Source organism: Strix uralensis, chromosome 3 (genome assembly GCF_047716275.1).
Source record: "Strix uralensis isolate ZFMK-TIS-50842 chromosome 3, bStrUra1, whole genome shotgun sequence".
Taxonomy (NCBI): domain Eukaryota; kingdom Metazoa; phylum Chordata; class Aves; order Strigiformes; family Strigidae; genus Strix; species Strix uralensis.
Genome location: NC_133974.1, coordinates 99,842,641 through 99,855,663, shown reverse-complemented (window position 1 = coordinate 99,855,663; position 13,023 = coordinate 99,842,641). Strand labels below are relative to the sequence as shown.

At 36.8% G+C, this 13,023-nt stretch overlaps 1 protein-coding gene across 2 annotated transcripts in view; it reads right to left on the bottom strand.

Annotated features, from left to right (window-relative positions):
* LRPPRC (leucine rich pentatricopeptide repeat containing) overlaps positions 1–13,023 on the bottom strand; it is a 92,601-nt gene that overhangs the window by 27,820 nt on the left and 51,758 nt on the right. For both annotated transcript variants that reach the window (XM_074863576.1, XM_074863577.1), the window contains exon 26: positions 250–318. In XM_074863576.1, coding sequence (XP_074719677.1) covers positions 250–318 — 69 coding nt within the window. The remainder of the gene's footprint in view (positions 1–249; positions 319–13,023) is intronic.

Genomic DNA, 13,023 nt, shown 5'->3' with positions numbered 1-13,023 from the left:
ATAAAGAAGGAAGAACATAGTTGTACCTCAGCCAAACAATTATTTTTCTATATATGTGCCTTACATGCTGTGTGGATTCAGCTTAAGTATTTAAGTATACACCAGCATTTACACAGAGCATGAAGTTCACCTCATCAGCCTGCCACATGTCCTTTCGCAAACATAAAAATCTAGCAATGAAATATTTCAAAACAATATTTCTTGAAATATAATTACAGTTACATAGAAGACATCATACAAGCCGCATACCTGATTGCTTGATATACACCTTTTTGCAAACCACTGCAACCTTCCAGAGTGTGCTCTCAAGCCGGGAGTCTGTAAAATATTTCCATAAGAAAATCATTTCTTCACATAGAGCACTCTAAGGAAAAGCAAACATAATACATGTACTCATAATAAAGAGTTCATAGTTTCTGTTTGTTTTTTAAAATGTGAATGAGACTACAAGCTCACAAATAATCAAGTTAGGTTGCATTTATGGGAGACTTAAAAATTGCAGTCATATTATTCAAGACATTTTCCATTTTTGTTGAACACTGCCAAGAGAGTTGATTTAAAATACACTTCAGATGCACTGAAATGCTAAATAATTTCTATCACCACAGTAATAGAGTATTATTGCTATCACCCATAGTAATCCTTTGTATTACTCATGGTAAAGAATTACATACACCAAATGTTTCCAAACTGTCTTCACAATGAAATGTTCATATTCAACACAGCTGCAACGTCTTAGCAACTAGAAAACCACACCTCTCAATCACATCACCACCATTTGGTATCCCTTCTCTGCTAACATTAGCTATTTTCTTACAACTATTAATCCCTAAAACCAGTATTGGTTTTAGATATTGACTTCTCTTGCTACTGCTCTGTAAGAAAAACAGAAATTTACAGAGCAGTAATTGTTGCAATTCTAACATGCTGCCAATGCAGATGGCAGGTATAGTAACTGAAGGCAAGTCCTATCCCAGAACAGAGAAAAGGAGTTTTCTTAAGTGTGTGTACATGGAGGAACTGATGTATAATTGTCAATATGCCATAGTGCTTTCTGTTATTAATTTTTCCAGGTTTGATGAGCCTTTGCTTCTTCATTCCTTTGTTGTTTCAAGTGGACTACAGCTACAGGATACACATTCTCAAAAAGGTTTCAATCCTTGGAAACTCCATCCCATAGAGTCTACCACATTGTTCCTTCTCAGCACCACAGGCCATAATCAAAACATTGGTTCCTCTACTTAAACACATTCTTAAATAAACATAGCAAAATTCAAAGTTCTTAAAGAAACATGTTACAAGCATGCCAGTACTTATGTCTGACATAGCTAAAAAACCGATTAAAAAAACCATGTGTATAAAGCATCCATCATTTTCAGCTCTTATCCTTCCCTCCCACAGAGTACTTAGTTTTACTTTCTTTATACTCTCTTGTTTTAGCACAAGGATCATTTACAGAAAGGCCTCTTTCATTTCAGGTGTCCAGATTCACATTAATATAGCTCAAAGTGATTCCAAGGAAATGTCTGTTCATCCCTACAGAGAGACATGTGTTTTGACTCCTGATGGCCTTCAGCTGTTAATATTATAAGAAATCTCTACTGTTTAGATGTGAAGTGCAAGTTCCAAAATTTGAACACCACTTCGCATAAAAGAGGCAGTTTGAACAAAAAGCTGTGAGAAATATTGAGTCTCAGTTCCAAAACAGTGGGAACAATTACCATTGAAAAAGTCAATTTACCTTCTGTCTTTTTAACACAGATAATTCCTTTTTCCATATTCTCCAAGCACAGAATTATTACATCTTTCTGAAATAATTTGGCATATACCAGAAAACCATGCAAAACTTCAGTGAAAACTTAAAATTTGTTAAATATATAGGAAGCAGCATTCTGCAGAGTAAATGTTAGGCCATATAATTCTACCAATCACCCAAACAATTTTATGCCATCATTGTAAGGTTTTTAAAAACCCCACAGTTCTTCAACACAGAGCATATTCTCTGTGTATTTAACTGTACTATAAAAATAGTTTCAATCCAAGAGGTTACAGAAAAATAGTGGCTTCTCAAGTACTCAAAAGTGGTATACATACGCACAGTTTTGCTTTCCATGTACTTGCTTTTTTTCCTAATTAGTTTTTTTTCCCACAGTTATTTACATTTACAGGTACCTGTTCAGTACTTTAAGAGCTACCAAGCAGTTTCACATAAAATATACTGAAAACTAAGTCAAGAATTAACATCTTACACAACAGGCTCTTGAAAATGAAAAAGAAGAAAGTATGTTGTTTGCATTTGTAGCTAATCCTCTTTACGACATGGTAAAATTCAAATGCTGAATTCACTTACAACTTCCAATATCATTGCTGATCCAAATGCCAATGAACTCAACAGCTCCAAAGCTACAAACTTTTTATAGTAAATCCTTTCCTGATCAGAAATGATTGATGTGTCTGTCACTACAAGGACAGCTGAGTTATACAACAGATATCCTTGTGTTTCATTTTGAAATTGAGAAGTGTTTTCACATGCTGCAGGTCTCAATCATCAAAAGAACATCTAGGTCAGATTAACTAAATCTCCAGGGCTTGCCTGATAGTCCATATTTGTAGCTTATCCCTTACCATCTCAGGGAATTTTAAACATTGCATTTAGCAGGAAGCAGGCTTTCTACAATACAGCAGAGTAAAATACAGAATAAAAAAACACAAGGAATAAGAAAAAAAAAAAGCAAAAATCTGTTACTCTAATTACTCTCTCAAATTCCCATTTACAATTTTGATCTTGCTTGTTTCAATGGACTAGGAAAAAAAAAAAATCTATTGAATTCTAGTGTTCTGTTTTAGCAGGCTTTTAAAAATTTTTTTAAGACATTCACTTCTTTAAAGAATGAAACAACTATTGAGAGTCTCAAGCAATTCATACAGCATATAAACTGGCTTTTACATTCTCTTGAACAGTTGTACTGTACCAAACCAACGGTTCATCTAGATTGCTATCCTCTCCCTAACAGTGTCTGTAGGAGAATATAAAACAATAAAAAAACCAGCAATACATCCATCCCCTTAGTGTTCTTACTCTCCAACTAATTTGAGGTTCAGTGGGTCACAGTTTCTAGTAAATGATTTCTCTTCCATGAGCTTTTCTGTTTGCCCCTGGAACCATGTAAGATTTATCACTCATAAGATCTTTTGGCAATGGGTTGCCTCAACTATCTTCTGCAGAAAACAACCAAAATACTACCCATTTTGTTTGTTTTCAGCCTAGCTTCTACTAGCTTCACTTGAAGCCTCTAGATATTGTATTGGTAAACAATGCACAATTGATTTTTATTTATCCTATCATATTAATGAGTGGTATATATAATAATTCCCTGTTTCAGTGTTTCTTCTCCAAACTAAGCAGAACTCACCTACTTAGGCATACCTCTTATAGAAACCATTCCATACTTTTGATCACATTTGTTACTATCTTTCTAAGGTCGAACATACAACCCTACAGTAATTTACTCGCTGATTTTATACCTTCACACACGGAAAGGAAAACTAACCAGCAGGGGAAAAAATATTCTGCATCTTCAGAAGAACTCTTGCCAAGCAGCACTCAAAAATGTGAATACAACAATCCTAACACACTGAAAGCATTTGATTTCTTCTCCTCCTTCCTAGAACCATTCACTTCAGACAGGTGATTGAAGGGGTCCAATCATCAGAAAAATCTTGTCTGTACTAACATTTTTATTTGAGCTAATTTCTACTTACTATAGCTGAAAGAAAACAGATTGTCTGGGAAAATACTGACCTGTCAGAGAGGAATCAATTTGATGTTTTTCCAGATTTTCAGGTAATGATAGAAATATTCAAGTTTTGTTTACATTAGTGTTCTGTACCTGTTATAGCTAATAGACCAAGACTATTTTTTTACTTTAAAAAAAAAACCTTTTTAAAAAAAAGTTATTTACAGAAGACATATGGAAAATATTTATTTACTTCTATTTGCCTAAAGCAACCTTTTTCACTTTAAACACAAAACTTACAGAGAAAAACACAAAACCCAACACACTGACTAGAAACCCTGTGGTATTGTTCAAAAAGAGGACTTTGTGAAAACTATGAGTTGAGAATGTCCCAAAACAGGACCACTTTTGCTATAGCTGATTTTTCATTTGGCATATACGTGACACAAGATGGATGATTCTGTTGTTTTAACCTTCCCACACTGCACCTCCACAAACTACTACTGTGCACTGTTTGGCAAAATAGTTGTTACACATCCTGGACAGCCTTTCACGGTGTAACTTCACTGAGAATAACACACCAGTTCTAACCATTCAAATTTAACTCTGTCCTCCTTAACTGCTTTGTCTTCTAAATCCTTACATTTTCTTCCCAAACTTCAATCTTTTCTTAGGGAGGCAGTTCTACTGTAATCACCAATCCAAACATATTGGAAAGAAACAGCCAAATTTTATAAACGCCATCCATGCTGCACTTTCTGATGGTATTTTTTGGACAGGTAGATCCATTCACTCATCTCTTTGTGGCTGAAGAAGCCAGTAATAATAAGACACAGCTAATGCTGCTAAAAGAAGAAGAATGTTTCATGATGAGTTACATCAACAGCCATAACAGACTTATGTTACCAGTACCAGAACCAGTTACTGAGATTTAGATGCCAAAGCAATGTCTTGCAAGAAAACACGTTACTTCTCCAAACAGACAGCCTTGAACAGACAGCTATAAGAACTGATGTATGTCATTTCTAACAGCTCTAACATAAGCATCAGTGAAAACAGAACATTTGATGGGAAGTTCTTAATTTAAAGACAGATTTTTCCCTGATTCCACAAAAATGTCTATGAAAATCTCACAGATTCCATGCAGCTTCAATGAAGCCTGGGGTATTTTTGCATGGCAGCTTACTTGGACAAAGTGTTTTTACAGCATAAACACTGTATGCTATGCTTGAATCTTCCTCTATGTTAAAACTCTGAGCAGAAGTCCTCATTCTGCTAAGCAGTAGGTGTATTGCTTAATCAGAAAGTCAAAAAAATATGCAGATATAAAGTTGCTCTACCTTATGTAGACATCTAAGTCTAGTTGATAGATGAGATGGTTAAAATCATCTTACACTTGTTATGTTTTTGCCTCTGACTAAATACTCCTTCACCTTAAAATAGCAATGTGTGTTTTAAAAAAATACCGATTAAAACATTTTCATTATGATTATTTAAAAAATATTCTTATGTATGAAACAAGTATACTACTTTGCTGTACACTCTTCTTACATTATAAAGACTGAGGGATTTAAAAATAATCTGTGCATCAAAAAGCATCTTTCCTGTTGCAATCGTATCAGCGATCTAATAAAACACGTTACTTTCCTATAGCTCAGCTTTTCTTTCAGTCATTGTACTACTATTAGGATGACACTAGAGCTACTTCTGTGTATGGCAGGCAATGGAAGTAATACTTTTTCTGCAAGTTCATTTTCCAACTTGAAAGAAGTTCAGCTCTCATGGATTTCAAAAATGTTTTCTTTGGTGACTGCACAGAAAGATATCCTCATTCATTTTATTCTTTCTAAACAAAAGAAAATCTTGCTAACTGCCAACTAACCAAGATGGTATTTCTCTAAAAAATGAGTAATCGCTTTTGTTCTTTGTAAGCAATTTTGCCCATAAATAAATATGGCTAAACACACCCCAAGCCCCATAATACTGATTTATTTAATGAGAAGCTCATCTGAAACATCCAGACACTTGCACTACTTCTTGGGCAAGGGATAACTGTATGAAAGCTTGAATACAACTAAATCTGTACCTTCAATATGACTACTACTCATGTTTGATAACGAGGGCAATTTTGATTATCATTTCGATTATTGTTTAATAATGAGGTACTTTAATGCAGCACCAGAGTTTTGAAAATTATGCAAGTTATGCCTTCAAAACCTACCCAACTATAGTGTATTTGATATTTTATTTGCACTACCAGATATTTAGTGAAAGACATAAAGGGACACACATCTACATATTTAGACATGTATACCAACTCTCCTGTTGGGAGTGATTAGAATTCAAGCTTATGCTCTCCTTTCCGTCTATCCTACAATCACCCAAGGTAGCAACTAGCCTACTTCTACTATGTTAATTTTTACATAAAAAGCAGCAGTAGTTCATAATAAGAATATACAAAGCTTGCAGACTCCACTGAGAATTTTTATTGTTGGTTTCCTTTTTTTTTCCTGAGGTATATATTTGCCTCAAAGCTTCTGTCAGTTACGCAGTTCACTGACTTTACCAACATGATTAGTATTTGTTGAGTAAATACTCATGATTTTATTTCACTTGAAACAGGAATATCTGCTGCTTTATGTTAGGCAGACATTAAGAAAAATGTAAAGAAACTTGATTATTTTCCAAAAAATATCAAAATAAAAAAAGGAAAGGGCTTTACAATTTCAGCATTACTCATGACAGCTGAGACTGATGTATGTTTAAGCACAACTGGAATATTCCACATTTACCAGTAAGATTTCCAAGATAAATTATACAGTAAAGTATTATTATAAAAATCATTAGACAGTAAGAGAACTTCACAAGAATCACGCTGGAAGAAAATGGGACATCAAATATATGTAAAAAACCCTGCTCAAAACAAAATCCTCAAGGATGTTCTAGACTCAGAGCAAAAATTTGCTCTTTGCACTGTAATGCAGCTTTATGTTATAGGATGAATGAAAAAAGCATTATAAAACTCAGTGGTATCTTCCCTCTAACACAAAGTCCCTGGAGCCAAGAAAGGATACACAGCTCTTGCCATGATCCCACATTCCAAACACATTACTCTCTCCCCTTCCGTAAGGAATTTGTTCAGCAGTCATCTCCTTTACCAAATTTACTTATTTGAAACACATTCCTTTGCGTTCTTTTAAGAAAGCAGTACTTAAGAACTTCTACATAATGTGCACCAAACTAGTAAGTACCCTTATTTTTTTAAACCCACATGTACACATGCACATATGCACGGACACAAAATCCAACCACTAATAGCTGTATCTGAGTCCGGTTTCATAAGTAATGCTTTTATTAGACTAAGAGGACTCAATAGTAAGAAAAAAAAAAATCTTTTCTTGTAATTATAGGGCTTGCATGCCTAAAAGCTCTTCAGCCTTTCCCCTCCCTCTCAGTTGTATACAGTTACTCTAATAAAAGCTATTACACCCCCTACAAACTACTCCTCAATCTTAGACCACCGTTATCTAATACAATTTGCATGCAACATTCACAAACATTTAAATTTTGCTCTAATCACCTCCACTCTTTTCTTAATGGGACAAAAAAGAAGTCTTTGTAGGTAAATTCAGACACCAGATATAACCATCATTAAATTATACATAAAACCCCTCTAAATCCTGCTGTCACAGATCAAGAAAGCATCTTCTCCCCATAGTTTATCTCCAGCATAAAATCAACAAGACTCAGTTTTATGATATAGACTCTTAAAAAAAGCAATCTGGATGAAAAAAGGTTGTAATCTCTCAATATCAAGTAGAAATATTCTCACTGTTTTTATGGTAGATTAAATCCAATGGCAAATGGTATCTTGAGGTCTGCTGACAGTGGATGTCACAATTCTTTGCTTAAATCTATCTACCTCCTGAATTAACTTGACATCTGTTGATAGATCTATTCCTGTACACTAAACTCACCCAAAACAGTTCTTTTGTCAGGTCTTGAATTTCAGCAGCAAATGCCTTTTCTTGTATTTATTCACATTGGAATTAACTTCATTAAAATATTTCACAACTATTTGTCCCTCAATTCTTCAAATAAATGTCTTGAGATATGTGAGATATGGTATGATATATTTAACTTTTAAATATAAATGATGTTTAGTATGATAGTATAAGAGCAGAAGATAAGGAAAATATCACACTTAATTAAAATCTGGTTAAAAGAATTCTGAAGTCCTGCACTACGCATCGCCATTTTCAAGGGAGGTTCCTCTAGCAGTAGCAAACTTGTACAGGCTGGTCTTCTGAAAAATTTTGCCATACAGTTCTGAGATCTTTCCCTATATCCTAAATTCATCTCTTAGCCTTCACAGAATCACAGAATTGTCTAGGTTGGAAAAGACCTTGAAGATCATCCAGTCCAACCATCAACCCAACACTAACAGTTCCCAACTACACCATATCCCTCAGCGCTAAGTCGACCCTACTCTTAAACACCTCCAGGGATGGGGACTCCACCACTGCCCTGGGCAGCCCATTCCAACGCCTAACAACCCGTTCTGTAAAGAAATACTTCCTAATATCCAGTCTAAACCTTCCCTGGCGCAACTTGAGGCCATTCCCTCTTGTCCTATTGTTTGTTACTTGGTTAAAGAGACTCATCCCCAAGTTCTCTGCAACCTCCTTTCAGGTAGTTGTAGAGGGCGATGAGGTCTCCCCTCAGCCTCCTCTTCTCCAGACTAAACAACCCCAGTTCCCTCAGCCGCTCCTCGTACGACATGTGCTCCAGACCCTTCACCAGCTTCGTTGCCCTTCTCTGGACACGCTCGAGTCATTCAATGTCCTTTTTGTAGTGAGGGGCCCAAAACTGAACACAGGAATCGAGGTGCGGCCTCACCAGTGCCGAGTACAGGGGTAAGATCACTTCCCTGTCCCTGCTGGCCACGCTATTTCTGATGCAAGCCAGGATACCATTGGCCTTCTTGGCCACCTGGGCACACTGCTGGCTCATGTTCAGCTGGCTGTCAATCAACACATTTCCAATAAAACTACAAACAGAGCAGAAAACAAGAACTTTTACTCTTTCACTGAAGGAACAATTTTAATTTAATAGCTGATGTGATTTAATCTAGAAAGATTTCAAGAAGTATCTGTCAAACAACACAAGTCAGCTGTACATCTCTATCAGCTCCCAGTTCCTACCAGAGGAGTCCATAAGCTCCTAACTAAAAATGTCAGTGACACAATACCCTTTTTTAATGTGGTGCTTGTTTTGGTGTTGTTTTTTTTTTAACAGAAGTATTTTGCTGTCCAATTTAAGGTGCAATGATTTTACCAATTCCGTGCAGAAATGGATTTAACACCAGTGTAAAACTTTGCATAGTTTAGCCATAGGTGTAAAGTGTTCATTTCTACTTCATGAAAACATGGTTTAGACTTCTGCTAAGCAGATTGATATACAGACTTTCTTGAACCTCTGCTGCAGGACTGTTATAGTACTTAATGATATATAAGTCTTGTAGCTCTATCAGAAAAAGCCAAGCATGGACATGGGCTTAATTACACACAGATTCAGAGAGTATTTTGATAATTGCATTCAGCATGAATAAATGAAGGAAAAAGGGCAAGTCTAGAAATATTCTAGAGATCTCAGTGCAAAATTCAGAGATGACCAAGTAATTAAAATTGGACCAAAATGACAGACAACAATTATATTCTAACTGCTTTAGGCAGTGAAATCTTTAAACCTCCATGCAGCATGCAAACAAAATAACAGAACAACAGGCGAAGGGGAGGAAGTAGATTCCTCCAGGGTGGTGTAACATTGCCTTTTTCCTTCCCACTCTCCTTGATGACCTTCACATCAGTCCAGCTCTCAACCATCAGCTTGATCAGGTTAATAAAGTGGCAGTCAACAACTGAGTAAACATAAGGAATTCCAATTGTCTAGTTCTGGCAACAGGTAAGAAGCTGTGGACTGGAGGGATCTGGGGGACTAGGCTCTAGAAAATTCTCTTACCATTTATATACCAGACTTAAAAGAATACTAGGCCAAGCAACTCTTCCAGACTTTCTGATCTAGTACCTGGATCTCTGGAGCAACACATATGAAGAATAAGAACATATAATAAGAACACATAAGATCTCTCTCCAGGAGAAAATCTGATTAGCTATTTTCAAAATAAGACATTTTAGAAGACAGATAAATAAAGCATTTTTTTGGAGGTACTTTTCCCCTAATCCTATTTATTGAAAATTCATGTCCCTTTCTTTTAGCCTACATTGGTTTTAATGTAGTTTGATTTAGTTAAAGTCAAAATTTATTGACTTAATTTTCTTTCTTTTTTATGAAAAACAAACTTGAAGAAAAAAAGCAATTAAACTGTCTTTCCAAGTAAGGGAAAAAATCCTAAGTAACTACTGCTAGCTAACTAGACCCTGCACATAGGCTGAGGCAATTCCAAACACAAATACAAGCTGGGGGATGAAGGGGTTGAGAGCAGCCCTACAGAGAAGGACTTAGGGGTACTGGTAGATGAAAAGCTGGACATGAGCCGACAATGTGCGCTCACAGCCCAGAAAGTCAACTGTATCCTGGGCTGCATAAAAAGAAGCACGACCAGCAGGTCAAGAGAGATGATTCTCCCCCTCTACTCTGCTGAGACCCCACCTGGAGTACTGTGTTCAGATCTGGGGCCTCCAACATAAGAAGGACATGGACCTGCTCGATCGAGTCCAGAGGAGGCCATGAAGATGATCAGGGGGCTGGAGCACCTCCCTTATGAGAACAGGCTGAGAGAGTTGGGGTTGTTCAGCTGGAGAAGAGAAGGCTCCGGGGAGACCTTATAGCAGCCTTCCAGTACCTAAAGGGGGCTACAGGAAAGATGGGGAGGGACACTTTTTACAAGGGCATGTAGTGACAGGACAAGGGGTAATGGCTTTAAACTGAAAGAGGGTAGATTTAGATTAGATGTAAGGAAGAAATTATTTACTGTGCAGGTGGGGAGACACTGGAACAGGTTTCCCAGAGCACTTGTAGCTGCCCCCTCCCTGGAAGTGTTCAAGGCCAGGCTGGACAGGGCTTTGAGAAACCTGGTCTAGTGGAAGGTGTCCCTGCCCATGGCGGGGGGGTGGAACCAGATGATCTTCAAGGTCCCTTCCAATCCAAACCATTCTATGACTCTATGATTTGATGACACAGAAGTCATGCTGTGCCACTGCAAGGGAAAGGAAGCTAGTACATGACCTTATGGTGAGGGGCAAGAAGAGACATGTGCCAACTTTGTTTTGACATGATCACCTTTGAAGGACTCAAGATAAAAGCTAACTTATCAGCTGAGGTGCAATTAAGAACTGAAGACTAAATCATGCTTTGATGTACTACAGCACCCAATGGTGGAACCTGTTCCCAGTGGAAAGCAAAAGAGCATCTACCAGCATAACTTCAAGGGCTCAGGAATCTCCAGGCATATCTAGAATAAAATGGACTTTTACTTTACAGAGCAGCCAAGTCTACCTCATTTGGAGGTACTGTATCCAAGAGAGGCTTTCTTCTCTAGCTACCTGCCACAAAACAAATGAGAACAGACTTTCAAAATATTAACAAGGCAGTCTAGCAACATTGCAAACTATTACCTTATCAGCCAAACTCTGTGAAGCCTTAGAACTTAGCTGCATTTCCCCCCACAGTCTTCTCAATCACAGCTTCTCTTCCACTTTGCATTGCTTCAGAAGAGACTCAGACCACCAAACCACCACATGCTTCAGTTTACCCATTCTAGTATCAGTCAGGTGCATTCTTTGCCTCATCTCCTTTCTATTCACCTTTCATTGTCTTCAACACTACCATTCTCTGCTTAACCTTGTTATCCTTCCAGCAGGCAGATGAGCCCCAGAGCTTTCAGCTTACTTGATATGACGATATCCCACAACACGAGCTTAAATACATGCATGGACGACACATTTGTGACTGGATAATGTACATACACAACTATGGCGTAATTTTTATAATCTCACTCAAATCTTACCCTTCTTTCTTTGCCACTGTTGTCAGTCAGTAATATTTTACCAAAGATTGAGACTTAAAGAGTTATTTTCTTGTTCCTGGAGCTTTGAGTTTCATATTTTTCAAAGCAGCAGTTGCCACTAAGTTTCACACAAGCATCCAGTGTACCTCTGATTTCTAAAAATAGCAAGAGCAAGCAGAGGCAGTGGTCTTCAATGAGTAACACCCCATTTAAATGACTATATCCATATCCTCCACGGTCTTAACTTCCTTAGCTCTTAACAAAACTTTTTTCCAACTTCATTACTATCCTTTTAGATACTCTTTATTAACTCCATAGATACTTTCAAAACAAATGATATCACTAAAATTGACTACCATAACCAGCAATACATGATAAAATATGTGCTGAAAGGTAATATGCAACAGCATCTAAAAAGAGAAAGCAGCACCAATTGATCACCTTCACTGAATATTATTTCACAAGAACGGAAAACAGAAAAACAATCTGAGAGGACCAACAAGAGAAGTAATTTAGTCGCAAAAACCACTGGCCTAGAGAAAGGGATACACATACACCCTGTACTCCATCTTCCACATTATACTGATTAAGGCTACCACTTCCCAACAAACAAAAAAAGCAAAGAGTGACTTCTTTATGGTTTAAAACAATAAAAGCTACTTTCTTCTTCAGCAAAGTAGCACCTTTAAGATTCCCCCCCTTGTGGAAAATATTTCTTTGAAAATACCTAACATACTGTTACATAATAAAAGCATGCTTAAAATATAACACTCCATACAGTAACTGATTTTGTGCCACTTTATCCACTGGTAACACACATGTATATTCTTCCTAGCTAAATTCCTATACTCCTAAAAATCCCAGAATTTAAAACCTCTTTTTCTCAACAGCATATACAAAGCTCTAATTTATACTTCATGGAAGTTAGGTAAGAGCAAGCAAGCCAACTTTAAATAGCATAAAAAGCCAGGAAAAGTTCCATTTAGTGTCTAAATATCGGGTGTTTAGATTTATGTCCAAGTGTCTGTGGTTACTAATAATTTATGATCAATCACCAAATACTGAATATTTGCAGAGATAATTTGGCACCTATTAAGAAAATGACAAAAGTTTCAAAGCCCCAACAATTTGATAATTTCCTGACTATCCTATTCAGGACTGCTGAACTGTAGCCACCAATCTAAGTTTTGAGAAATTAAATGCCAGTATCAAAGAAGCAGCTGCTAAATCACACCAAGTACCAGTTTTACTCATTTA